Genomic DNA, 26,686 nt, shown 5'->3' on the forward strand with positions numbered 1-26,686 from the left:
TCTTTTCACAAAGACAGTATGGGATTGCCTTAGGAAGATCAACAAGAACCAGGGCTTTCTGGAAGGTGACACTTCTGGTTCTAAATTGCCCCCTGGGCTTGCAGAGTCCTGGGCAAATGGGACAAAGTTTTCTTTTTTTGGACACTTAAAAGGGATGTGCACAGTGCCTGGGAGTAACTATGAGAACACCTGAATGAGGTGAGCCCTGAATACTTGCATGATTTCATCCCTGGGAAAGGTTGTGGCACCTGGGGTCACCAGGTTCTTAGGAGGAGTATGTATAGTCACTGCCACTTAAATGTAGGATGCCCAGAGGCATAGATGTAGGATACCCTGCATGCTTTGTTTATTCAAAAAGCTGGGAAGGTGAGCTGTTGAGAAGTTTAAAGCCCTATCCCAATATTAGTTTATTGGCTTCCCAAGAAGTGGAAAAGAACACTGATATAACATCACTCTCGAGTGACTGCCTTCAAGAGCTTTATTCTTTTTTAACCCCAGACGCACAGATGCGCAATCTCATGTACATCCTGGATATAAGCCACTGCTTGAACTGAGGGTAAAGTCTCTCATCAAGCTGTCCCATGAGCAGGATTCTGGCTCTCACTTTTTTCTCATCTGTAAAATAAGATGCTGAGATCATTGTACAGCCTCCCCTTGCCTGGGGCATGCCCAGAGTGCTGCTGGGGCAGGCCGACTTTTCTGCCCAGGGGCTCTGCGATGGGCACCGACCACTGCACTACAGTAAGAGGATGAGGTCCAACCTGAAGAGCTGCCAGGAGCATGTTCTTGCTGCTGCTGTGACTCTCATGGTTGGCTGGCAGCTATCAAATTGGCCCATGAAGTGAGATGGCTACATTGGGCAGGCTCTTCAGGAAGCAGAAATATCTGGTGTCTTCTGCAAATTTCTACTCTGGTGCTTGTCCTTGTTAGTGTCAGTTTCTGTAGGTGCAGGTCTGCCCCTGCTGAGGGAGGGCTTGGGGTGGTGCCTGCACCTCCAGAGAGCATCCAGTGGGTACCCACTGGCTGCCTGTCCTCTGCGCTTAGCCGGGTGAAGTCTTTTGTGAACAACAATGGCAAGATCTAGAGCTGCAGGAGTGCTTCCCAGTGCAGATGGCAGGCCTGTGTCAGAGGAAACTCGGTGCCAGTTCTCTTCACAGTTCGCTAGTAGCTCAGTAGGAATATTGGGGGAGAAGAGCTATATGTTTAAATATCAACTTCTTGTTTCAGACGTGCAAAGTTGCTAATATTTGAAGCTCTGAACAACATTTTGGAGGACATATGATGCTGACTATGTAAAGGATTCGTAATTGTTTTTCTGTACTGCTATTAAAATGTTCTGATTTCTTAAACAAGGGAAAAGTTTTTTCATCTGTGCTTCTAAAATTTCTCACACAGTTGTGATGTGAATGCCTTTGCAGTATATTATCAATAAAATTTCAGTGTTCTCACAGAAATATTACTTTTTCTTTTTCTTTTTTCTTTCTTTCTTTCTTTTTTTTTTTTTTTTTTCCCCTTGTACCAGGGATTTAACCCAGGGCACTTAACCACTGAGCCATATCCCCAAGCCTTTATTTTTGTTTATTTTTTATTTTGAGTCAGGGAGGGTCTTGCTAAGTTGCTGAGGCTAACTTTGAATTTGCAGTCCTCCTGCCTCAGCCTCCCAAGCTGCTGGGATTATAGATGTGTGCCACTGTGTCCAGCATATTTTCATTTTTTAAAATAGTATTTTCCTTGAATACCAAGTGCAAAATAAAATTTCATTCACCATACTTGCTGGTGACCAAGAGCTAGGGGGCTGTCAGGGAACAGGTGATATTGACCTGAATGGAGCTCCCTGTGAGCACATGGGCTTTCAGTGTTCTAGGTGGATGGGCAGCTTTGCGGTGGGGCCTCATTATCCAGCCCAGCACAGACCTATCATGTATATCACAGGTTAAATACAGGAGTGACAGTATTTTTTTTCTGAAAATTTGAAGAAAAAAATTGTACTTACAAATTTTTTTTAAAGATCCATATCAATAATCTATATCAATCAAAGCAAAAATACCACCAGAATAGACCTTATTGATCATATGAGTTTAAGGAACACCCTTTATTTTATTTATCTATGTATTTATCTTGCAGTGCTGGGGATGGAATCCAAGGCCTTGCATACGATAGGCAGGTGCTCTATTACTGGGCTCTCCCCAGTCCCACCCTTTATTAAATAGTTGCCACCTTAACGGTGATGGTTTTTATACAGCCCCTCCCTAGCCATCAGCCTTCTGTTAGGTGATGTCCTCTCCTTTTAACTTTGGCAAACACCTGTCACTTCTATCAGGAACCTGTATCCAGAGAATTAGGGATATCTAAAAATAATATTATATAAACATCTGGGTATATTTTTTCCTTAAGAAAAATACCAGGAAGAAATAACCACAAATATTGCTTACAAAAATAAATTGATCACAGCTTTGACAGGGTTACAAGCAATGAACTGTTACTCAAGTTCTTTCTCTGGTGGGACGACTTCCATCAGCATCTGAAGGTACATGGTCACTGGCTCTGAGACAAAAGGCACAAGAAGTGCAGTTAGCAACACATAACTAAAAGGTCTCCCTGTCGCTGCTAAGCAGTGATTCTGTTCTTACTCTCTTGTGATAGGTCACCTTTTAGGACCTGCACTCAGGTGACAACTGGTGTTCAGAGTTAATCAGAACTCTCCTGATAGCTGCATTGGTTCTTTGGAAATTATTTCCTATTAAAGAATTAGGAACCAGCTAAATAGTTTTTTGCTTCCAATTTACACTGCAGAAAAAATACAAGTGACTCAAGTATGTGTATGTATTTACTACCAAGCATTGACCAATCTGAAGTCACTAAGACTGTGTTTTGTCTAAAATAAAAATGGCTATTATTATTATTTTTTAACCACCTTGACCCGAGATATTATCAGTTTTTGGAAGGAGCAACTTGGTTTAGCATCCTAGAGCTGAGAAGCGGGTTGCATTTTGTACCATCAGGTTGCCCATCATCCTGGCTAGGTTCTCCATCAATGTGGTCAAACCCAAGTTCATTTCAGAAGCATGAAGAGAGTGGCTGTTTTTCTGAATGACTTCCTTTCCTTTCTGTAGTCATGTGCCTGCAACCTGTCTTTCTCAGCTTAGGGTTGAGACTGGAATAAAGAGGTTGGAGGTGAAGGGAGCTGTTTCAGGAAAGGAAAAGGACTTTGGTGGAAATAATATCCATGTTGTGCTGTTTCCACTTTGCTAACCAACAGGAAATAGCCTTTCTCTGGTTCTAAACACAACTGGCAGGTAAGTGATGGTACGAGATTCCACAGCTGAGGAAATGGGTAGAGGCTCTGACTTACTCAAGCCAAAAAAAAGGCACGCTGAGCCCTGTTACTTGCACCTGGAATCCCAAATCAACTTCCCTGGCAACCAGTTGACTTCTGTTCTTTCATACTGTGTGTATTCTTCCCAACTTGCAGTTGTATAAATAAAAACCATAGGAAAGCCTGAGGGGGTGAGCCTCTTTCCTGTTCTGACAGGCTGAACAGCTGCAGGGAAGAGTTAGGTTGTTAATCACATATACTCATTGAATGAATGTTGGATGTCAGGCTGCTCGATTCAGGATTACACTGTACACAGCCCAGTTCTGGTCTGAAAGAGACTCCCAGTATAGGGAAGAAAACAGGCCATTGATCACCTCACTGCCTGGTGAGGATGCTCAGGTGGCTTTGAAGGCAAGTGGGGTTTCTTACCATTGCATCTGCTATATAAGATGAAACACTGGCAAATGAATGTAGTTACAGAGTTTAAGAAATAGGTAAGTTCAGAATTTTCTTTTGATACATTTTTGCACAGTGCTTTCTTTTTAGAACCAAAAGAGGCTAACATAGCTAAATTTTTAACCAACTCTTGTCCAAAATAATGAGGATAAGGATGCAGAATCCTGACATGAGATGTGACCTCAGCATGGGAAGGCTCAGGCCCTTGTCCCAATTCCCTGTCCTAACTCCTATTACTTTTTGGGTATTTGCGGGGGATACCATTGAGCCTCTTAGGTGATGGCCACACAGATCTGGCAAGATGAGATATAGGACATGAATATTCTGGACCCTGTGGAACTATCACCCAACAGTGGTTTGAATGATAATTTTTCTCTTAAGTGTATTTTACAAATGAAAAGAAAATGGTGCTTTTCCTTCCTGCTTGTTAACAGTAATTTACAGGAACAAAGGAGACTGGGGGTAGACCCAGAGGCGGCATAGAGGGAAGAGCACCTTGTGTCCTCTGAAGAGGAGGTGAAATCTGCTATCCATGTGAGATCCTGTCATAAGGAAGTGTGGGTGGAAGCAGGACAGGTGAGGTAGGGTGGCACAATGGGCCTTCTGTTGGTACTTACTTGAGATTTTCTGAGCCCATCCAAACTTGTAGTAGACAAAAAGGAAGTAAAATATAAGGCCGCTCAGTATGAACACCACACAGTAGAGATACTCCCATGCAGGCTTACTGATGATTGGGGCCAGAACCAAAAACACAGCTATGAGAGTCACCAAGATGGGGATGAAAATGGGCACCTGTAAACAAGATAGCAAGGTGTCATTTTTGGTCTTGTGCATTTTCTTTTTTAAAGTTTTCATTAAAAACAACAGAAAAGAGTAGAATGAACTCTCTGAACCCTTCCTCCAGTTTCAAGAATTTTTATGTAATTTAGCCAGTCATTTCATCTACTCCAGCTTTGTTTTTCCTAAAACAGGCAGTACAGGAACTGTAAAATGTTGAGTATGCATCTCTAATCAGTGAAGACTTCCTGTTTTTTTTTTGTTGTTGTTGTTCATTTTATTTTTTAAATATTTTTTAGATGTTGCTAGACCTTTATTTTTATTCATTTATTTATATGAGGCACTGAGAATTGAAACCAGTGCTTCACACATGCCAGGCAAGCGCTCTACCACAGAGCCACAACCCCAGCCCCAGGCCTCCTGTTTTTAACAAGAGAATTCCCTCCCCTCCTTTTTTATCTTGCCACTGATTCCCCGGGGGAAGTGGATGATTTCACCTGAATAGTGTTTAATTCCAGCTTGGTGATTGCTTCCTCCAGGTGTCATTTAACTTGCTCTTCTCTCCCATATCCTGTAAAGCAGCTAATGTAGAAGCAAGAACGCTTCACAGTTGGAGCAGTGCATGTCCTTTTGTGATATTCAGGAGGCACATAATGTCTGATTGTCCCACCTTTGAAGTGCTGATATCCACCAGCAGGTGTGGAGAGAGACCAGTCCAACCTCACCATTGTAACTTTCTTGCTAATTTTTCATCATTGTAAACCAAAACTAAAACTAAAGCTTTAATGATTTTAACCTCACTGCTGATGTTGCCTCAATTCATGATTTCATCAGGGGTTGCAAAATGGTAATATTTCTCTCTTTCCTTCTAGACTTAATTGTCTACAGCAAATAACTTCAACTATTTGGTTATTCTGAATGGCAGTTTATACAGGAAAAGCAGCATAAATACTTGATTCTTTTTACTTCTAGATTTTTAGAATGACCAGGTGCTTGAGACCACCAGTGGAGACTCAAAAATTCCTGGACTGTTACATGTTTGTGAGTTCCAAGCCTGTGTAGTCACTCTTCAATGTTCCATCCGACGTTGGCTGTGTGATCTCAGATCTCTTGGGAAGTTTTTCCTGTTTTCTGTCGGACAGGATGTGCCAGACCTGGATTCATCCATCTCTGCAGGGAACTATATCCTTTTAGTGAGAAATGGCATTAGAAGACTGTAATTTGGGCAATTGGAGTACTCATTCTTTTACAAGGACACAGATACTTTTTCAAGAAGGGAAAAATTTTGATGAATTCATACAGATACTTTTAGTTCAAACGTAAGATTACATGGGAGTTTTTTCCTTCCTTTAATTTAGACCTGTATTTTTTTCCTTGTTTCTGAAATCTTATTTCTTAACAACTTTATCTTAGTCATTTGCTTTATCTTACAATGTAACTGTAAGACATTTTAAAATAAGTACACCAGTATTATTATAAGTACAACTATGAAGCTTAAGAATTTTTTCTTTTTGTAAGCTGGGTGCAGTGGCACATGCCTATAATCCCAGTGGCTCAGGAAACTGAGGCAGGAGGGTTGTTAAGTTCAAAGCCATCCTCAGCAACTTAGCAAGGCCCTAAGCATCTTAGCAAGACCCTGTTTCTAAATAAAATGTAAAAAAGGATTGGGGATGTGGCTCAGTGATTAAGCACCCCAGGTTCAATCCCCAGTACCAAAAGTAAAAAAGACTTTTTTTTTTTTTTTCAGTTCTTTTTAACCACAAAACATAACCCAAAAAGAAGATCTATTCCCTTTATTATCTTAATTATCTACAGTGAAGAACTTCATCAACTGTTTGGTTATTCTAAATTGTAGTATGTACAATTCTAATAATTATTTAATATTCTTTTAATATTAGTTCTAGTAATTCTCTATTTGGTTATGTCACCTACTTGTTATAGACTAAGGTTTATCTTCATTTGTTTTCAATTTTTAGGGATTCATTTTTCCTTTTTAGATTCCATTTTTTAAATTTTATTTTTAAATATTTTTTCGGTTGTCAGTGGACCTTTATTTTACTTATTGATACGTGGCTCTGAGAATGGAACCCAGTGCCTCACATGTGCTAATAAGCAAGCCCTCTATCACTGAGCCACAACCACAGCCCTCATTTTTATTCTTTAATATTACAGTTTTTTACTTTTCTTGAATTTGCTTTATTCTTCCATTGTTTCTTTTTGGGAATAAGCACATGTGCACAAACATGAATACACACATTCAACTTCCACTGCTCTTACATAAAAGATAGCAACTTGCATAATAGGTTTGCACCTTGCTTTTTTCCTTTAGTATACTACAGAGGTAATGCCATAGTAATACAAAAATTTTGAAATCATTCATCTTTTACTGTTGCACACTACTTTATGTGGATATACTGTAGTTCATTCAACCCATCTTCTATTAATTGACATTGGGTTGTGTTGAACCTTTTGCTGTTAACAATGCTATGAGAAAGAACCTTGTGTATATTTCATATTTCTGCCAGTTTCATTTTGGGATAGATCATTTCAAAATGAGATGGCTGGGTCAGAGAGTAAAAAATACATGTCAATTTGCTAGAGACTGTCAGATTTCCCTCCATGACGACTGTGCTATTTATTGTACTAGCAATGTGTGAGAGGACTCTTCTGCGTGCTTCCACCAACGGAGTCAAGCTCTGGGATTTCTGCCCATCTGATAGGCAAGAAATAGTATCTCATTACAATTTTGGCATGCATTCTCTTATTAGCAGCAAAATTGAGCTTTGTTGGGTTGTTTTTTCTTTGTTTACATTTTTAAGTGTCATTGCAATTTTCTTTGAACTGTCTTTTTTGTATCTGTTGTCCATATTTTTCTTTCACATGCTGATATCTCTCATCTCTGTCTTCAGGAACTCTATATGTTAATGATTTTACCCTTTGTGTGTGTGTGTAATATTACTTGCAGATCTTCCCTTATATTACATGTATACATTTCTTTTTTAAAGGCATGAAATTTTTTTTTTACTTTGTTAGGGTTCTGTTTATCATTTTTTCCCCTTATTACTTCTGGATTTTGAGTCCTGGGAGAGTTTTCTAAATTTATAAATTTACAAAGAAATTTGTTTTCATGCAATAGCACCATAATATTTAAATATTTAATAACGCTCTCTTGATTTAATGTTTTCCTGGATATTCTTGCTTATTTGTTCTTCGGTATGAACTTAGGAATTATGTATCTCCAGAAAAAAAAAAAACCATGGTATTTCTATTGCAATTGTATGTGTTTATTTTGTTTTTATTTTTATATGTTGAAACTATATTTAAATATCTAAATTAATTTAGGGAACACTGACATCATTATGATACTGAGTTTTCCTGTCCAGTAACATGTATGAATTCCCATTTGTCCAAATTTCCTTTGGAAACTCTTTCAGGAGTATTATGCAGTTTTCTATCTATAGCTCTAACTTCCTATGAAGCCAATGAGTGGTTTTGTTTTTTGTGGTTCTGTTTGAGAGGAAATTATCTTTACATTGGCTCTCGTTTGCATAAAAGTTATTGATTTCATCATGCTTACTTTATTTTTTTATTTTATTCATTTTTTTGGCAGTGCTGGGATTGAACCCAGGGCCTCATGTGCTAGCCAAGCACTCTACCACTGAACTGCATCCCCACCCCTAGGGTGTGTGTTTATATAACTTTATGTCTTACTTATTTCTGTCACGGTTCTCTCATCCTTTAGCCTCAGTTCTGTAGTTAAGTATATTTACCTTATGCCAATGACTTTCTGGTTCCAGAAGTTCATTCTCTAGGTGATTGCTCAGGAGGGCTCATGTAATAGTACACTCCATGTGCTGCATGCCTTTCACTACCCTGGTTGAATGGTGGAGCCGGCCCTGTAGCCAGCCTTCCCACAGAGGAAATAGTTTTCAACTTAGTTTTTAGGATTCTGGTTAATTTCATTCTTTCCTTTGGGGACTGCAATCATACATGTATCAGAACTTCCTTGTTCCTGTCTCCTTATTTTTTCTCAAATCCTCTTTATTCTGTTTGGAATTTTCCATTTTCTTCTTCATGTCCTCCGTTTCCTGACATGATCCTTTGCCATCTTGTTCCTTCTCTTTCTTCTTGCTTGCTCTTTATTTCTGAAGTTATTTGGGTTTTTGAAATGATGTTTTGAAGTCCTGACAAAACATGGGCTCTCTCTGCAGCCCCCTCCGGGGTGGGGAGGTATGTATACCAGCTCCACTTCCTGGGACCCGATGTTCTTGCCGCTCAGTGTGGTTTCTGTTCCTACCAGCTGTAACTGATGTCTTCAGTGGTGCAGGGATGCTTCTGTCCTTCTGGAAAGGAGGCTTTGTGGGGAGTTTCTAGGATTGCGGCAGGGTTAGGATATCACAACCGTGCTCTCTAATGTCCACTGTTGGTTCTCAAATCTTCCTACCGGGAATCCCATCCAGTGAGCCTCTCCTGGGGTGTGTGTGCCCTGGGGCTCATGGTACTTCACCCAGTCAGGTCTGTGGCAATGCTTCATTCCCTCCCTTCTGTTGAAGATGGCGGCTACAGGGTTTTCCCTCTGCTGTTCTTGTGGCTCTGTTTTTATGAGTGGTTTTGTGCAGATTAAAAATCTATACTGCCACCCTGATCTCACCTGTGAATGAGGTAGAGGTGCCAGGCTCCAGGCAGGTTATCTGTGCTTATCTATTACGGTAAGAATTAAATTAAACTCTGCTTCCTCTCATTGGTATGTAGGCACACCAGCCATCAAGGGAGTGGAAAAGGAGCCCAAAGCAGATTGTAAAGGTGGACAGGAACAGTCCAGAGCCCCCATCATTGTGTGAAAAGCGAAAGCCTGAGAGACGCTGGGACTGTCAGAACTGGACTTGTTGCTTTGGTTAGAGAAATGGGTCACAGGCATTACTAACAGCTTAATAAAATGGATGACAAAAATGGCTAATTGGATCATAAACTATCATATGAAATGCAGTAGGATGTGAACGCCCCTCTAAAATGTAATACCTGAAAACAGAGTAGTCAGGTTGGAAAGAGAAAGATTGCCCTAGCATTTGCAATAGTTGTCTCTAATTAATTTTTAAAATGCTTATGACATTCATGCACTAAACTTACCTTGATAGGTCTTTCCAAGTCTTTTCTTGTGAACCTCATCACAATGAGTCCTAGAATCGTCATCCCATAAAACAGCCACGCAGCAAAACTGAAATAATTAACTAAGGAATTTATGTCACCAGGGATGATATAAATGGTTGCTATGATACCCTAATAGGAAGAAGAATGAATTCTTAGGTCATTAGCACATAAAAACATCTCTTCACAAAAGACTGATAAACAGTTTTTCCTGCCGATAAACATTGTAACATGAAAGAAACTTCCCAGGTATCCCTGTATAGTTGGGCTAACCCTGACTGTGGCTACCACAGCTGTTCTCTTTGAAGCCTGACAAGAACTGAACAATTTTTGAGTCTTTGAAGGGGTGATTTTAAGCAAGGAAAAACAAATTAAATGTGTGTATTGTGCTGCCTTCAGAATAATGAATTTAACTTACCTACCAGAGAGTTTTCCTCATGAACAAGAGCCCCTACACTGTGAAACTCAGGTCTGATCTTGAAGGCACTAGTTGCCTGGCCCTGGCCCTTGCCCTGTATCTGGGCCTGTTTCCCATCTTCAGAATGAGCATAGTCATGGAGAAGAGGGTTCTCTGGAGCTGGGGAGAGTGGCCTGGCCCTAAACCAGGGATGTAAGCACTTTCTGGGTACCCAGAACAGTTGCAGAAACTCCAACTGGAAGAAACCAAAGACCTCATAACTTCCAAGAAATTTTCTCACTAGTAGACCATAGTGAGAGATGATTATCTGTTGAACCTTGTAAAGTTTTCTTCTCCCTGTAACCTACTGGGCTTTCATAAGCTTGGTACCAGGGACCCAGAACAGACAAATGCACATGCATATAAGAAGTAGGGAAGGTACAAGCTTGGAAGATTCAATGTCTTTCACAGATAAATTCAGAAAAAGGAGAAGTCGGGTAAATTGAATTGTCTTTGTGTGTGTGTGCGTGTGTGTGTGTGTGTGTGTGTGTGTGTGTGTGATGTCAAGGAATAAGGGAATCTACCTCATTTAAAAACCATGGAGTTTAGCAATAGCAGATTGGCTTCACCACCTGAACTGAGGAAACTTCTCCCTTTAGGGTAGCTGGTGTCCTGGCAGCATTCATACTTACATAGAAGATGATGGCGGGGGCAGGAGTGAGGCGCCTGACGCTGATGTAGGAGAGCACTTTAAGCATGTGGCCTTCCCGGCCCGCAACGTAAATGAGTCTGAAAGAACAAGCACGCGGCACTCACTGAGTCACTAACGAGGTCAGAGAGAAGGGAACCGAGTGGTGACTGGTGTCTTCAGGAGGAAATCTGTCCTCTGGAGAAGAGTGAGTTGGGAGGAGTAATTGAGGGTAGTGGGGAGGCCCTTTTAAGAGGAAATGCCTGCTCTGAGTCCTGAAAGGACTGCAAGAAATGTGTAAAAACTAGTCCAGGGTCAAGTAACCCCAGTGGCTGGGGCAAACTGGACAGAGGCAAACTCAGAAGTGCCTTGTGCATGCAAAAGCCAAGCCACTGGAAGGCCTATATTCAAAAAAGTCAAGCAAATTGAGGGTGAATTAGCCAGGTGCAGCGGCAGTTGCCTGTAGTCCCAGTACCTCGGGAGGCTGAGGCAGGAGGATTGTGAGTTCAAAGCCAGCCTCAGCAAGTTAACAAGACCCTGTCTCTAAAGGAAACATAAAAAGGGCTGGAGACGTAGCTCAGTGGTTGACTGCCCCTGGGTGCAATCCCCAAAACCAATAAGAGTGGATTAGCAGACAAAAAAATGGGCACTCAGTTCTCCCCAAAACTGATAGTTCAGTAATCTGAAAGACTGTGTTTAAAAGATAAAGAAAACAGGGAGAAACTGCACAGAATTGCTAAAGGAAAAGTTGCCATAATTAAGAATTCAATTAGATACAAGTGAAAAAGTAAGTTGTAAGTTAGATGTAAGCACAAAGAACAGAGAGATGCAAATGTGGATGGGAAAGTAAGAAGACACCATGATCCTCAGTGAGTGGGGAAAAGGCAAATTCAAAGAGCAGAGGATTTTTATAAAATTTTTATAAAATTGAAAAACAGGCACAGCTACTGGGGAGCTGTGGCAGGAGAATCATAAGTTTGAGGCCAGCCTGAGCAACTTAGTGAGACTCTGTCATGCCAAGCTTGTGCAATTATGTCAGAATGAATTCTGTCATGTATAACTAAAAGAATCAGTAAAAATAAAAGGGCTGGGGATGTGGCTCCGTGGTAGAGTGCCCTGGGTTCAATCCTCAGCCTGTACCACCGAAGAAAACAAAACAAAACTCCACTGTGAGTCCCCAAACTGAACATAGTCCTGCAGAAGACAAAGTATACCCAGATGTGTTATAGTAGAAGGAAAAAGAAAAATCAAAGTCTTAAGAGCATCTGAATTTAAGAGATGAACTACAGAATTGGAACATGAGAACAATAGTATATATCATAAGAATATTTTTTAAATGATGAAACATTTTCAGATTTGAATTCTGTAGCTAAACTAGCATTCGAGATGAATGGCAAAATAAATACAGTTTTAGATAAGCTATGAGACATTTACTGTCTAATCCTCACTGGAAACTATTAGAATCTATGGAAAAACAAAAGACTTAAGAAGCAGTGTTAAGGAAAGAGAAGTGTGTAGTGTAGATAAATATTGGGCTAGGTTTTTTTTTTTTTTTTTTGTATTGACAAACATTTCTTGGAAGTGTAATAAGATATAACTGATGTACTAGACAACATGAAGAAAAGAGTCGTTGTAAGAGAGGGAAGAGAACTGAAATACTGATACTATCCTAGACACTCATGTTCTATTTTAGGGTGGTCATTAAAAGAATAGATGTATAACTTTCACATCAGAAGAATAATAGGACTAAAGAAATTTACTAGATATAACAACTTCATAAGATTATTTCGAAGCCAAGAAGACACATAGAAATATGTTAGAAATTCATTCAGTTGCATCAGCAATCACTTGAAATGTAAACACATTCAGTTACTAGAGACTCTGGATTTGTTCAGAGAGCCCAGTGACACTGACAGGTTGATAAAAAAGGATGGGACATGACCAAAAACAGCCTCAGGATAGCTGATGCAGCAATAGCAGACAAAAGAGGGTTGAAGGTGTTAAGCAGATAGTTCCTATGGGAAAAAAAGAACACAACACCAAGAAGTGATAAGAAGGATGACAAAAACCAGGTGCCCTGGAAACAGAAGGGAAATCTTGGCAAAGGCTGTTAAAGTGGGCAGTTGGAACAGTACAAATCGCAGACTTGATGATATAAAAATCTAGAGACAGTTCTAGAAACGCTATTTTCAAGACTGTAGCAATGAACTCTTTAGTGAGCCAACAAAACAAGCTCTAAACTTCAAAGAACTGATGCCATAAAGACCACATGCTGAGACCAGGAGGAAGTGAGACTAGTTGTCAGGAATACAAAGGCCAAAAAGACCCATTCATTTAGAAATACACACTTGAACTTTGAAATGATACCAACATGGTTTTTAAGTTGATTTCCAGAAAAGGGCAGTGGAAACAGGCAGGAAGGAGTTGACCTGAAGGGAGACAAAAGAATACTGTGTGCTCACTTTCAATTTTTTAGTTCTCCATAAATATATCAGTTCCACACAATCAGAATGCACCTGGACAAAGCCTAAGTGCCTCTATAGTGAATAGGCGAGAAGTCTGGCATGGTGGTCCTAGACCTACCAGATTTCACACTGCAAAGCTATAGAATGTTCTCATAAATACAATAAAAGCACAGAAAAGAACCTATCAGACCAAGTGAACCAGGAACATATGGGAATGATAATAGTGGCAATTCTAACCAGTAAGGGAAAGAAAGGATAAAAAATATTGGAATGACAGGTAAAGGTTTGAAAAAAAAAGGGAGACAGGCCTCACCTCAAACTACTTTCCACACTGATCAAAGAGCTAAAGTAGAATGCTAGGGGAAAGCACAGGTCAGCACTTAAATCATATTGGAAGGCAGAAAGAAGGTTCATTCATGTGAGATAAAAATTTAAGCCTGTTGTGGTTTAGATACAGGTGTCCTCCAAAAGCTCATATGTGAGACAACGCAAGGTTCAGAGGTGAATGACTGGGTTATGAGAGCTTTAACCCAGTGTGTTAATCCCCTGATAGGGATTAATGAGTGGTGACTGTAGGTAGGCAGGTGTGGCTGGAGGAGGTGGTCATTGGGACACCAATGGTGGACATATGCCTTAAGGGTATATGTTTTGTGAGCTGAGCTGCTTCCTGGTGCCCTGAGCTCCTTTCCTCTGCCACACCCTTCCGCCATGATGTTCTGCCTCACCTTGAGCCCCAAGAAATAGTTACCTGTGGACTGAGGACTCTGAAACAGCCCCCAAATAAACTTTTCCTCCTAAAATTGTTCTTGTCAGGTCTGTGGGTCACAGCAGCTAAAAAGCTGACTAAAACAAAGCCATCGTGGGAAATTCTTAGATTTTGTTCATAAAAATTATATACAACCAGGTGCAGTGGCGCGCACCTGTAGCCCCCCTACTTGGGAGGTGAAGATGGGAGCACCACTTGAGCCCAAGAATTCAAGACCAGCCTAGGCAACATAGTGAGACCCCATTTCTCATTCCCCCCTCAAAAATTATATATGGTCATCCCTCTGGATCCTTGGGGGATTGGTTCCAGGACCCCTGCAGATTCCAAAATGCTCAGAGGCTCCGTTCCCTTACATCAGACGTATTGTTTGCATACCATCTGCACACATCCCACATCCCCGCATATACTTACTTTCAGTCAAGATGACTTTCAGTCATCTCTATAATACTTAGTGCAGTTTAAATGCTATGTAAATCGGTGTTATACTGTATAGACATAATAATGACAAAAGTCTGTACATGTTCAATACAGATACATTTTTTTTCTGAACATATTTGATCTATGGTTGGTTGAATCCTTGGATGTAAAACATTCACATTTATGCTGGGCACACACCTGTAATCCCAGATACCTGGGAGGCTAAGGCAGGAGGATCAATAGTTCAAGGCCAGCCTTAGCAACTTAGTGAGACTGTCTCAAAAAATAAAAAGGAGTGAGAGCAACCCCTACTGAGTCCCTTCTTGCCCTGCAGGAGTCCTGTCTCTTCTCACTTGAATAAATCCTACTCTTTTTATGCTCAAAAAAGTATGGGGGGGGGGGCAGCTGGGGAGGTAGCTCAATTGGTAGAGTGCTTGCCTTGCAAGTACAAGGCCCTGGGTTCGATCCCCAGCACCGCAAAAAAAAAAAAAAAAAGTATGGGGGGAGTGGGAAATGGGAGTTGTAGGTCAGTGGTAGAGCACTGCCGAGTATGTGCCAGCTCTGGGGTGGGGGGTGAGCCCACGTGTTGCTGAAGGCTGTGGGGAAACTGGAACCCTCACACGTGGCTTGTACAAATGTAAATGAAACAGCCACTTGGAAAAACCAAAGGCCGAATGATCTCTCTGACAGGTGGATGATGATACATAACGGGGTGGGAGGGAGGCAAGAATGGAGGAAGGAGGGACGGTATAGAGGGAAATGAGGGCTGGGGAGGAAAATAACAGAATGAGACAAACATCATTACCCTATGCACACGTATGATTACGCAAATGGTGCGACTCCGTGTACAACCAGAGAAACAAGAGTTGTACCCCATTTGTGTACAATGAACCAAAATAAAAATTAAAAAAGTTTGGTAGTTTCTTTGAAAGTCTTAGTTTATGATGTATTGTTTACAAAAGGGCAAAATACATCTTGTTTTTATTTTCTTACACTTGCTTTGTCATTAAATATTTTAATAGGCATAATAGAAAGGGTTAAACATAATTTTGTAAACTACTAAGAAAATAAACCAAGTCTTGTTGAATATTAATGTACCATACCAGCTGGTTGGTTGGCTGATTTATTTTTGGAGGATTGAACCCCAGGCCTGTGTATGCTAAGCATGCCTCTCTTACTGAACTACACCCTAGCCTATCATGTCAGTGCTTTGAAAATATAAGTGGCTTATTTTTCCATCCCAAACACAAAATTATATAGTGAAAATTTAATTCAACTGAGACTTGGCAGCTCCACAGCTTTAAATAAACATCTGCATTTTCTTTTAACCAAAAATTAAGTTAATCATAAAGTTAATATATGACCCAGCAACTCTATTCCTAGAAGTTTACCAGAGAGAAATGAAAATGTTTGTCCATACTAAAACACATATAGGGCCGTGGTTGTGGCTGCGTGGTAGAGTGCCTTTCTAGCATGTGTGAGGCACTGGGTTTGGTCCTCAGCACCACATAAAAATAAATAAATAAAATAAAGGTACTGTGTCCATCTACAACTAAAAAACTTTTAAAGAACACGTAAATGTTCACAGCAGCACTGCATAACTAGTTAATTCATTTGTTCATCAACTGGTGAATGGGTAAAAGTGGTAAATCCATATAATGGAATACTATTCAGCAATTAAAGGAATGAACTGATACTACAACATGATGAGCCTCAAAAACGTTTTGCTACCTGAAAGAAGTCAGCTGCAAATGATAGCATTTAGATGAACTGTCTAGAAAAAGCAAGGTTACAGAGAGAGCATATCTATCTAGAGATGGAGGTTGAAGTAAAGAGTAACTGTACTAGGGTTGGGGATATAGCTCAGTTGGTAGAGTGCTTTCCTCACAAGCACAAGACCCTGGGTTCAGTCCCCAGCACTGCAAAAGAGTAACTGTACTTAAGCATGAGGGAACTTTTTGGGGTGATGAGTGTGTTCTAGAATTGGAACTGCTTTACAGATCAACCAAAATAGCCGAGTTGCACAATAGCCAAGCTATGGAAACAACCTAAGAGTTCTTTAGTGGATGAATGGATAAAGAAAATGTGGTATACATACACAATGGAATATTACTTAGCCATAAAGAAGAATGAAATAACATCATTTACTGGTAAATGGATGGAACTGGAGAATATCATGCTAAGCAAAATAAACCGATCCCAAAACACCCAAAGCCAAATGTTCTCTCTGATTTGTGGATGCTAACCCAAAAAAGGGGTGGGGAGGGAAATATTAAAAAAACCATAGGATTAGACAAAGAGAAACCAAGGGAAGGGAGTGGGGAGGGGAATAGGAAAGACAGTAGGGTTAATTGGACATAACTTTCCTAGTTTTGTATTTGAATACACTATACCAGGGTAACTCTACATCATGTACAACCACAAGAGTAGGATCCTAAATAGAGTAAGTTATACTCTATGTATGTATAATTTTTCAAAATACATTCTACTGTCATGTTAAAAAAATAGCTGGATTGTACAATTACAAGGGTGAGGTTTTAACAGATCAATACTATTCAGCCTTAAAAAAAAATTCTGTCACTTAGAACAACATGATGAGCTCTTAAAAATATATATACTAGCCTGGCACAGTGACACACGCCTGTAATCCCAGTGGCTCAGGAGGCTAAGGCAGGAGGATCATGAATTCAAAACCAGCCTCAGCAAAAGCAAGGCACTAAGTAACTTAGATCCTGTCTCTAAATAAAATATAAAAATAGGGCTGGGGATGTGGTTCGGTCATCGAGTGCCCCTGAGTTCAATCCCCAGTGCCAAAAAAAAAACTATTGGAAACAACTTTTTAAAATTTTAAAATGCATTTATAATAGCATAAAAATATGAAGTACTTTGGAATAAATGTGACCAAAGAGGTGCAAAAACTATATATTAAAAGCTACTTAAGGGGCTGGAGTTGTGCTCAGTGGTAGAGCGCTTCCCTCACATGTGTGAGGCACTGGGTTTGATCCTCAGCACATAAAAATAAATAAATAAAATAAAGGTATTGTGTCCATCTACAATTAAATAAAAAGCTACTCAAAACATTTTTGAAAAAAATGAAGAAAACAGACAATTCATGCCTAGGACCTCAAAGAATCAATACTTACAAGATGGCAGCCTTTCCCAAATTCAAATTCCATCATTTACAACAACATAAATGGCTTTAGAAATCATTATGCTAAGTGAAATAAGCCAACACAGCCCAGATCAAAATTCTCAAAGACTTTTTTTTAGAAATTGGCAAGCTTATCCTAATATCATATAGAAATAGGAAAACTGGCTATCTACATACAGAGGAATCAAAATCGGTCCCTTTTGTTACCCTTTATACAAGAATCAAATCAAAATGGACCAAAGACTTAAAAGCAAGACCTGAAACCATAAAATTACTAGAAGAAAACAACAGATTAGCTACCAGGCATTGGTGCCAGCAATGATTTCTTGCATATGACCCCAAAGCACAGGTAACAAAAGCAAAACTGGACAAGCTGGGTTACATCACAGTAAAAAGCTGCATGGCAGAGGAAACCAACAGCGGAGAGACCTCCTTCCGGTTGGAGATTATACATCAGTTAAGGGGCTTATCTTCAAAACATGAAAGGAACTCAAACACTCAGTTACAAGAAAACAACCCTATTAAATACGGGCAAAAGGGCTGGGGCTGTCGCTCCATGGCAGAGCGCTTGCCTCGCATGTGTGAGGCACTGGGTTCGATCCTCAGCACCACATAAAAATAAACAAATAAAATAAAAGCAATCTGTCCATCTACAACTACAAAAATTAAAAAATAAAAACAGGCGAAGGCCCTGAACAGATATGTGTTCAAAAAGAAGACGTGCTGGGGCTGGGGTTGTGGCTTAGTGGTAGAACACTTGCCTAGCATGTGTGAGGCACTGGGTTTGATTCTCAGCACTGCATATAAAATGAAAAATAAAGGTCCATCAACAACTAAAAAAAAAGGAAGACGTGCAAAAGACCCAACAGGTCTACAGGGAAAAAATGTTCAGCATCACTAATCAGAGAAATGAAAACCAGAACCACAATGAAGATATCACCTCACTCCTGGTACAATGGTTATTTGCCCAAAAAATGAAAGATAAGTGTTGGCAAAGATGCAGAGAAAAAGGACCCCGTATACGCTGTTGGTGGGAATGTAATTTTATACAGCCTTCTTGAAAGACAGTATAGAGGTTCCTCAACAAACTGAAAGTAAAGTTACCGTATGAGCTAGCAATCCCATTTCTGGGTATATATATTCAGAGGAACTAAAATCAGTATGTTAAGAGAGATGTATACACATGGTAGCATTATTCACAATAGCCAAAATATGGAAACAGCCTAAGTGGCAATCAACACAAATGGATAAAAATAAATGTGCTCTAAATACACAATGGAATACTTTAAAAACAAAATTCTATCATTTACAACAACATGGATGACTTTGGAAATCATTGTACTAAGTAAAATAAGCCAAGCACAGAAAGGCAAATATCACGTGATCTCATGTATACACGGAATCTGAAAATTTGAACTCACAGGGGTAGAAGGTAGAATAGAGGTTATCAGAAGCTGGGGATGTGGTGCATGGGCAGGGAAAAGGTACAGTTTCAGGAGGAGAAAGTTCTGGTGATTTATGGCACACAAGGAAACTATAGTTAATTATAAAGTACATGTTAGGCTGGGTGTAGCTCAGGACTCAAGCATTTGCCTAGCATGTGTGAGGCCCTGGGTTCAATCTTCTGTGCTGCAAAATAATAACAACATATACTTCAAGGTTGCTAAGAATGGATTTTAAGTGTTCTCATCACAAAGAAATGGTAAGTATGTGAGATGAGGTGTTAACTAACCTAATTTGCCCATTTCACAATTTATAAATGTATCACCTTGTATCCCATAAATATATACCATTTTTGTCAATTAGAAATAAAAGAAAGTGGGTGCAGTGACACACATCTGTAATCCCAGCAACTCAGGAGGCTGACGCAGGAGGTTCAAAGCTAGCCTCAGCTACTTAGCATGAGGCCCTAAGCAACTTAGTGAGACCCTGTCTCAAAATAAAAAAACATAAAAAAGGGTTGTGGATGCAGCTCAGTGGTTAAGTGCCCCTGGGTTCACTCCCCAGTACCAAGAAAAAATAAATAAATTTTATATAGAAATACAAAGAATCTAGATTAGTTTTTTGTGGTTTGAGGTTTTTTGTTTTGTTTTGTTTCACTCTGCTGGAGTTAGAACCTCAAGCCTCATGCATGCAAGGCAAGAGCTCTATCACCCATCTGCATCCCCCATCCTGAAATGCTTTTTTAAAAAATATTTTAGTTCTAGATGGACACAACACCTTTATTTTTATGTGGTGCTGAGGATCAAACCCAGTGCCTCACACATGCTAGCCATGTGCTCTACCACTGAGCCACAACCCCAGCCCCTGAAATGCTTTTGAAAAAGAACACAGTTAGAGGAATAGCCCTATATGTACCCTGATAGATTCAAAGAATGATTCTATGGCCCATATGTGGCACTATCACTCAGAGATATATCCCTTCTGGACACTGGGCACAGACATGTCCCAGAATGTTCTCAGCAGCGGTTTTTACTGAAGCAACCCACACCCAGCCTGTGAGTGGAGGATTTGTTACATCAAGCTGCAACACAGCTGTTGAAACTGGGTCTAGAGTGTTGGCAAACTCCACCTGTTTATCTGTAGTTTTATCAGGATATAACCATAGCTTTTTGCTTTTTGTGCTGCAAAGACTGAGCTGAGGAGTTGTGATGGAGACTTACATGGCCTGCAAACCTAAAATATTAATTTCTGGCCATTTACGGGAAAGTTTGATAATTCCAGGTCAAATCTGCATGTATATTAAAATGAAGAAAAACAGTGAAAAAATACAAGATAAAGAATACCATGCAGAAACCCCTGCCTCACTCACCCACTGTCACTTCCCTCTGCCTGGGCTGAGTTGGCAGCATTGCCCCCCCCCCTCATTTGGGATAAACTGAGGTGACAGTGCTGGGGCTGAGGGCAGCCACATCCGACCCCATCGTGCAGGTTTGCCGGGGTGCTGTGTGGGATCAAGCCCCTTCCCTTCTGTGGCTTCCAGATCCTACTTAGGCCACGAGAGGTTAGCCTGGTTGAGCCCCAGGGATCTAGGACTTCAAGTGTGGAATCAGCTGGGCTGAGCCCTCCCCAGCCCAGGAGAGGGTGACTGGGGGGTCCCCTACCTGCCCGCTGTAAAACAGGTCCCATTCGCAGCGCCGATGGTCGAAAACGCCACAAAAAGCGGAACGACCCACGCGGCGGGGTAGAGAACGCGGTCACCAAATGTCTGGCAGGGGAAGCAAAATGAATCTTGAGGATCTTCCACGGCCTCCGGGAGCCGCTGGTCCAAAAGAGCTACTGTGCCCTCCCAGAAGACCCAGGTCCCCCTCTCCTCGTTGGGCACAGCCTCTGGGACTCACTCTACTGGAGCGGGAGGTGGAAATCCTCTTGGGAGTATCTCAAGATTTGGGTGGTGACAGAAGTCGCTGACCAACCACCTCGGGCATCGTTCTTAGTCATCCCACTGTCCAGCCGAGTAGGAGCGCCCTTGACCCCTCATTCAAAATGACCTTGCCCTCCCCCCACCTCAGCCACGGTTCTCCTGGTTAGCGACCTCATCGTTAAACAAAACTGCATCTACTCCATACTCCGAGCCCCATCACCTCCTCCTCTGTTTCTAACTCATTTCCTGGGCCGCCAATCCACATGGCCTCCAGCGCATGACCCCGCCCACGTTTCCAGTCCCTGGTGCCCGCCACCTCTCATCCTGCCTTCCCCTCTTGCTCAGCTCAACCTCCCACAGTCCAGTCATTATAATCACTTCCTTCAGCATTCCTCCTCTGCTTCCTTTTGTCTGTCAAACCCCAAATTTGGTTCAATCCAGCCCTGCCCTCCAGCCACATGCTGCCCCCATACCTGGGCAACTAGGGAGCTAGGGAGGAAAAGCCCACCACCTGCTGACAATCTCCCTAATTCCAGGCCTCTCCCTTCAGGTGGGTAGGTTCCTGATCTGTTCAGTCCCCCGGTCTCCTGAATGACTTTTCCTTCTCACAAACCACAGCCCCTTCTCACCAGCACTCACCACGGCCACCGCCTGGGACTGCAGGAGTTCCGTTGGGGTCATCACAGTGAAGTAGGCAATGTTCATGAGGATGTAGCACACTGTCACCAGAGGGATCCCAATGACAATAGCCAGGGGCAGGTTTCTGGGAGGGACGGTGACATGGGGACATAGGGTCAGGTAAGACTGTCATTTTTGTCCAGCTCTTCCCTCTGGCTGCCCTCCACCTGCTCCACGTCTGAGCCCACCCACGCCAGGGATGTGGTTAGCACAGCCCCAGCAGCGATGAGACATACTCAAATGGGAATTTTCCCTCTTACACCCCAGAGCAGTCAAATTCAATTGTTTAAAGTAAAATGAGCCAGAGATAAAGGGAGTTCAAGTTCTTCCTTCCCCTTAGTGACCATTCCAGGGCCCCAAACAAAGCCAGCTCTAATGGGTGCATAATGAGCACCCATTAGAATGTATGGGAGCATATATTCTGGGCTGGGAGTGCAGCTCAGGGATAGAGCGCTTGCCTGGCATGAGGCCCTGGGTTTTGTGCCTAGTTCTGCAAAAAAGGCAAAACCTGGCATTGGGTGGTGGGATAATGGGAGAAAGCAGCATCACTCTTTGCCTGGGAGGGGAGAAGTTCGCTTTCACACACATCATGCCCTGCTTTCTTACCTGAAAGGGTTTCTAAGTTCTTCTGTGATATAATTGAGTTGATTCCTGGAGGAGGAAAAAAAAAAAAGTAAACAAGGGTGACATGTTACTTGACTTTCTTGGCTAAGACTGTGAAACACACAGTAATAAATGTCAGCCTCATTTACGATTCTCCACCACAGAGAGCTCTGCTGCAAGAATGCTCCGGCTCTTTCTTTCTGGGAAGCCCTGGTGGCCCTTCCAAGACCTACTCGTTTGTCCGTTGGTCATGACTTTGCCCTCCACAGGAATCACATGAATTTTCAAGAATGTCCAGGAGTAGTGAGTCTCCAGGGTACTTTGAAAAAACTGAGAGACTGTTTGTCTAAAAAGGAGATGAAACTCACAACTGCTAGGCCAAAAGGACAGGCCTGCGCGTGGATGGCCATACTTCTTCCGTAAGCAACACAAGTATAATCTCACAAGCTGGTATTTTCGAGGTTTAAATAGAAGTGCCATTGAATATGCTCGGCCTGGTCAAGTGCAGGGCAGCCCTGGCTGCCTGGCATTCGACTGAGCTTTTGTTTGCCTGCTGAAGATTCTGCAAGGGGCTCACCACTACCTGCCCACCAGGTGCTTGGACAGGGCTAGTGCCGTGTCCAGGACTAGGAAAGAGGCAGGTGATTGGTGTCCCTGGGGTCTCAGGCGATAGAAAGGTCAGGGATCGGGAGCTATACCAAAGGGAAATGTAAAGGTGAGTTTTAGAGTCCCACCAAACCCCAGAAAGGAGAGGCCTTCGTTTTCCATGAGAGTTGAATCAAAGCAGACTTAGGACATCTCAGGAGGGCCTTACCAGCCGTCATACGCCCAGAGTCCATTGTAAAATGCCAGAGTGATGCTTCCCACAGATACTTTCGTGCCCTCGAAAGAATTTTCAAAATTCTTTGTATTTCCTGTAATTAATCGAAACAGTGGAGAGTGGGTGTCAGCTGACCACATCTCGACTTTGCACTCCCCTCTATGAAAAAGAAGGACACGACTCGTGACCCCAGGTTATAAAACAAACTGAGGAGCCAGCCACCTACAGCTTCTTTCTGTGCATTCCTGCCAGGCTCAGACGCACACTCCTGTGCAGGACTGTTTCCAAAGAAAAGGAGGCGTGTGCTGGGGCCGCGCCCACCCTCCCGCCCTGCTGCCGCTCACCTTGAGCCAGGAGGACAAGTCCACTGATGATGATGATGGCCACGATCACCAGCTTGGCTGCCGTGAAGAAATTCTGCACATAGCTGCCGAGTCGCACGCTCAGGGCATTCACTGTCGTGATGAACACTGGGAGGGGCCAGAACCCGGTGACGTTCTGTGCTTATGGTTTTTCCCAAGGCCCTGGGAAGTCTCTCACTTCCCACTTCCACGTCCCCTCCCCACCACGCGGAACACAGAGAGGGCAAATCCAAGCAAGGGAGTTGAAAATGCACTTGGTAAGGAGCTTTGCCATCCAGCTGGGCTGCCCCAGAGGATGATGGAGAAGCAGCCGGCCCTGTGCCAAGAATGCTGAGCTGCAGGGTAGCCCTCAGCAGCCGCTGGCAGGCCCAGGGACTTCTTGGCACTAGCAGGAATGGCCCAGTCTGTCCTACTCTCACCAGTGCCTCCAGAGCCCAGTGGGACTCTTTCTGGGTGTGGAGGAGCTGGGACCAGAGTCCCCGATCGCTACCTGTGCCAGCTTTCCTAGCCCTCACTGGGACTCCAGCCGCGGGTACTCACAGATCGCAGCTGCGGCCAGGCACTTAACGACAGTTACAGGAGGCTTGCAGCCTGAGTAGAAGGGCGCACACACATACTCAGAGAAGCTGAGGCAGATGATGGCAAAGGACGAAGGCTTCATGACGATCAGGCTGGTCCAGGAGAAGAGGTAGGCAGGAATGGGGCCAAAGGCCTCCATCAGGTAGGGGTACTCGCCCCCCGACTTGGTGATCATCGTGCCAAGTTCTGCAAAGCACAGAGCACCTGGAACACAGATAGGAAGGGTCACCCGGTCCTCTTGGGAGGCGTTGCCCTAGTCCCAAGGAGCCTCCCTCCCTTGGGGAGCTGTGCTCACAGAGGCTCACCACATCCTCTCGTGACAGACGACCTAGAGTTTGGACCGCTGGATATTTAGTTGTAGCCCAGTGTGCCCGTATTTGCCATATGTGCATTTAAAGTGAACCCAGCAACAGCAAAGAGAGTGCTGTGTGTGTCCCCACATTTGACAAGAAGGGGTCTACAGTGAGCAGGGTCTTTGTTACCCAGTGTTGCGAGGATCCCACAGGCTGCCCATATGATGAGACAGGGTCCCACAGTTTCCGTGTTGCTGAGCACAGACTTGGGGGAGATGAAGATCCCAGAACCGATGATGGTGCCCACGATGATACAGATGCCACTGACCAGGCCCACCTGGGATGCGCAAGAAGGAAGAAGGGTCAATGCTGCCATCCCAGAGGTCGTAGGAACCAGGGGCAATCCCCCAACACCCATTTATGGCCAGGGCAGTGGATGGCACATCTGGGCACATCTACCTGTGCTGGCCCTGTGCTAACAGCAGGACAGTTCCCGGGATTTTGCTTGTATTGAAAAGATTAATCCTCACGACAGCCTCCTGAGGTGTTGATACGATGCCACCCCCGTTTTACTCTTGCCCAGGGTTAACAGGTGGGGCAGATCTGGCTCAGGTTGCATGCTGCAAACCAGTTCCCAGACAACCCTCCCCGGAAAGGCTCATTTAACAAACAGGTCAGCACCAAGGCCCCTGGGAGACACCACTTAGCTGGGCAGGATAGAAAGGATTTCTCCACCAAGCAGACTGTGGTCAGCACTTGGAGTCCTGGCCCGAAGAGCCACGTCAGCAACTGAGACCTCCCAGGGACAGAAACCCTGGGGGACTGAGAAACTTCCTGTGGTGCCATTGTGTAGGGCAGGGCGTGGGCTTTCTAAGAACAACACCCAGCTCAAGCACATGCTGCACGATTACATCCCCATTCAGTTCAAGAACAGCACAAATGAATCCACAGTAATAGAAATTCAGGATTGGGGTGGGGTGGAGGGGTCCTGCCTTGAAAGGAGCAAGAGGGAGCTTTCGGGGTGATGCATTTATCAAAACTTTTCAAACTGAGCACTAAAGATCTGCATGCTTCACTTTATGTAAATTATATGCTAATGAGGGGTGTGCTTTTATAAAGGGGAACAAATTCTTAACTCAAGCTGCTACTCATAACTTCAGCCCTTGAAAGCTACCCAGGCCTGATCTCCAGAGTGGGTAGTGAACAATGCACGGGTTAGACCAAGATTAGATCCCAGAGGGTGAGGAAGGTCCCAGTGCAGGCTGGCTGCCCACAGGACTTGACACACACAAGAAGGGTCTTCAGCCTCAGGGCCTGCCCAGCAAGATGGCAGGACAGCCTGAGCTCTTCTCTTCCTCCTCCTCTTCTTCCTCCTCTGCCTCTGCTCCTGGCTGGTGGTTTTGCTCACTAATGTCTCTTGCCCCACTCCCATCCCAGAATCCTTTCTCTTGCTGGGTTCTGATTTGGACACGGTCAGCCATTCCACCTATTGCTGTCCAAATGAGTTTAGAACGTGCCTGGGGTTTGTTTAGGTGTGCTGTGTGGCTGAAGGGCCACAGGGTTCCGGGGGGACATCACTGGAATCAGTCCTGAGACTGGCAGAGAGGGAGAGTGTTGCTGCGAGTTCCTGGCTCCTGCCTTGCTGGACTGTTCCAAGACAGAGTGGGCAGCTGCTGGAGGTCCTACAACTCTCTCCACTACAGATGTTCAAGCATGTGAGGATCAGATATTTGGCGGAGACACTATAGAGGAAACTCAACATCAGAAGACCTTCTCTGACTGCCTGGTAAAGGCCACCCATTTGAGCAAATACTGGAACCTCCACATGCTTGCCCAGTGCATGGAAGCACGTACATGAACTTCATGTATAAACTTCAGAGGAGTATGCTAGTTCACGCACCCACAAGAGGTAAGTCCAGAGAGCTGTTCGTTTTAAGATGCACTTTGCAAATCAAAAATCCTATCTTTTGGTTGCTTACTAGGGGTCAGTAGGGGCTTTGGTCCTTGCTGCCTGCCCCTCATTCAGACCTGACAACCTCCCCTACAACACACACACACACACACACACACACACACACACACACACACACTCTTACCTCTTTCTGGAGACTTGTAGTCTTGGGTTCGTTACTCTGGATTGACTTCTCATCCTCTCTCCGTTTTCTCAGGCTTGTCTCCCCCATCTTTTCCTCCTGCTTGTCCCAGGAGGCTGCAAGGAGGGCATGGGCCGAATCTTGATTCAGCAAAAGTAGACAAGATGCAAAGGGAAGCTCAGCAAGGGCTCATCTGGACTAGTGCATCTGGGCAGTGGGATCTGACTCCCAAAGCAAATCATTTACTCCTGTCTCAGGAGAGAATAGGGGCCAGTCCCTTAGGGACAGTTTGCTCAGTCCCAGGATTAAAAATGAG

The 26,686-nt window shown here is 43.1% G+C and overlaps 1 protein-coding gene across 1 annotated transcript; it reads right to left on the minus strand.

The window, feature by feature from the left end:
- Positions 1-71: 71 nt before the first annotated feature.
- On the minus strand, positions 72-26,686 carry Slc7a9 (solute carrier family 7 member 9). The gene is made up of 13 exons (XM_047527400.1): positions 26,374-26,686; positions 24,467-24,614; positions 23,946-24,188; positions 23,388-23,513; positions 23,038-23,137; positions 22,227-22,271; positions 21,582-21,705; positions 20,683-20,786; positions 10,784-10,880; positions 9,677-9,826; positions 4,390-4,564; positions 2,433-2,544; positions 72-615 (listed from the first exon to the last, which is right to left on the minus strand). The coding sequence occupies exons 1-12, from the start codon at positions 26,458-26,460 to the stop codon at positions 2,480-2,482; spliced, it is 1,464 nt and encodes a 487-aa protein (XP_047383356.1). The 5' UTR covers positions 26,461-26,686; the 3' UTR covers positions 72-615; positions 2,433-2,479.

The sequence above is a fragment of the Sciurus carolinensis genome, chromosome 16, assembly GCF_902686445.1.
Source record: "Sciurus carolinensis chromosome 16, mSciCar1.2, whole genome shotgun sequence".
Lineage (NCBI taxonomy): Eukaryota > Metazoa > Chordata > Mammalia > Rodentia > Sciuridae > Sciurus > Sciurus carolinensis.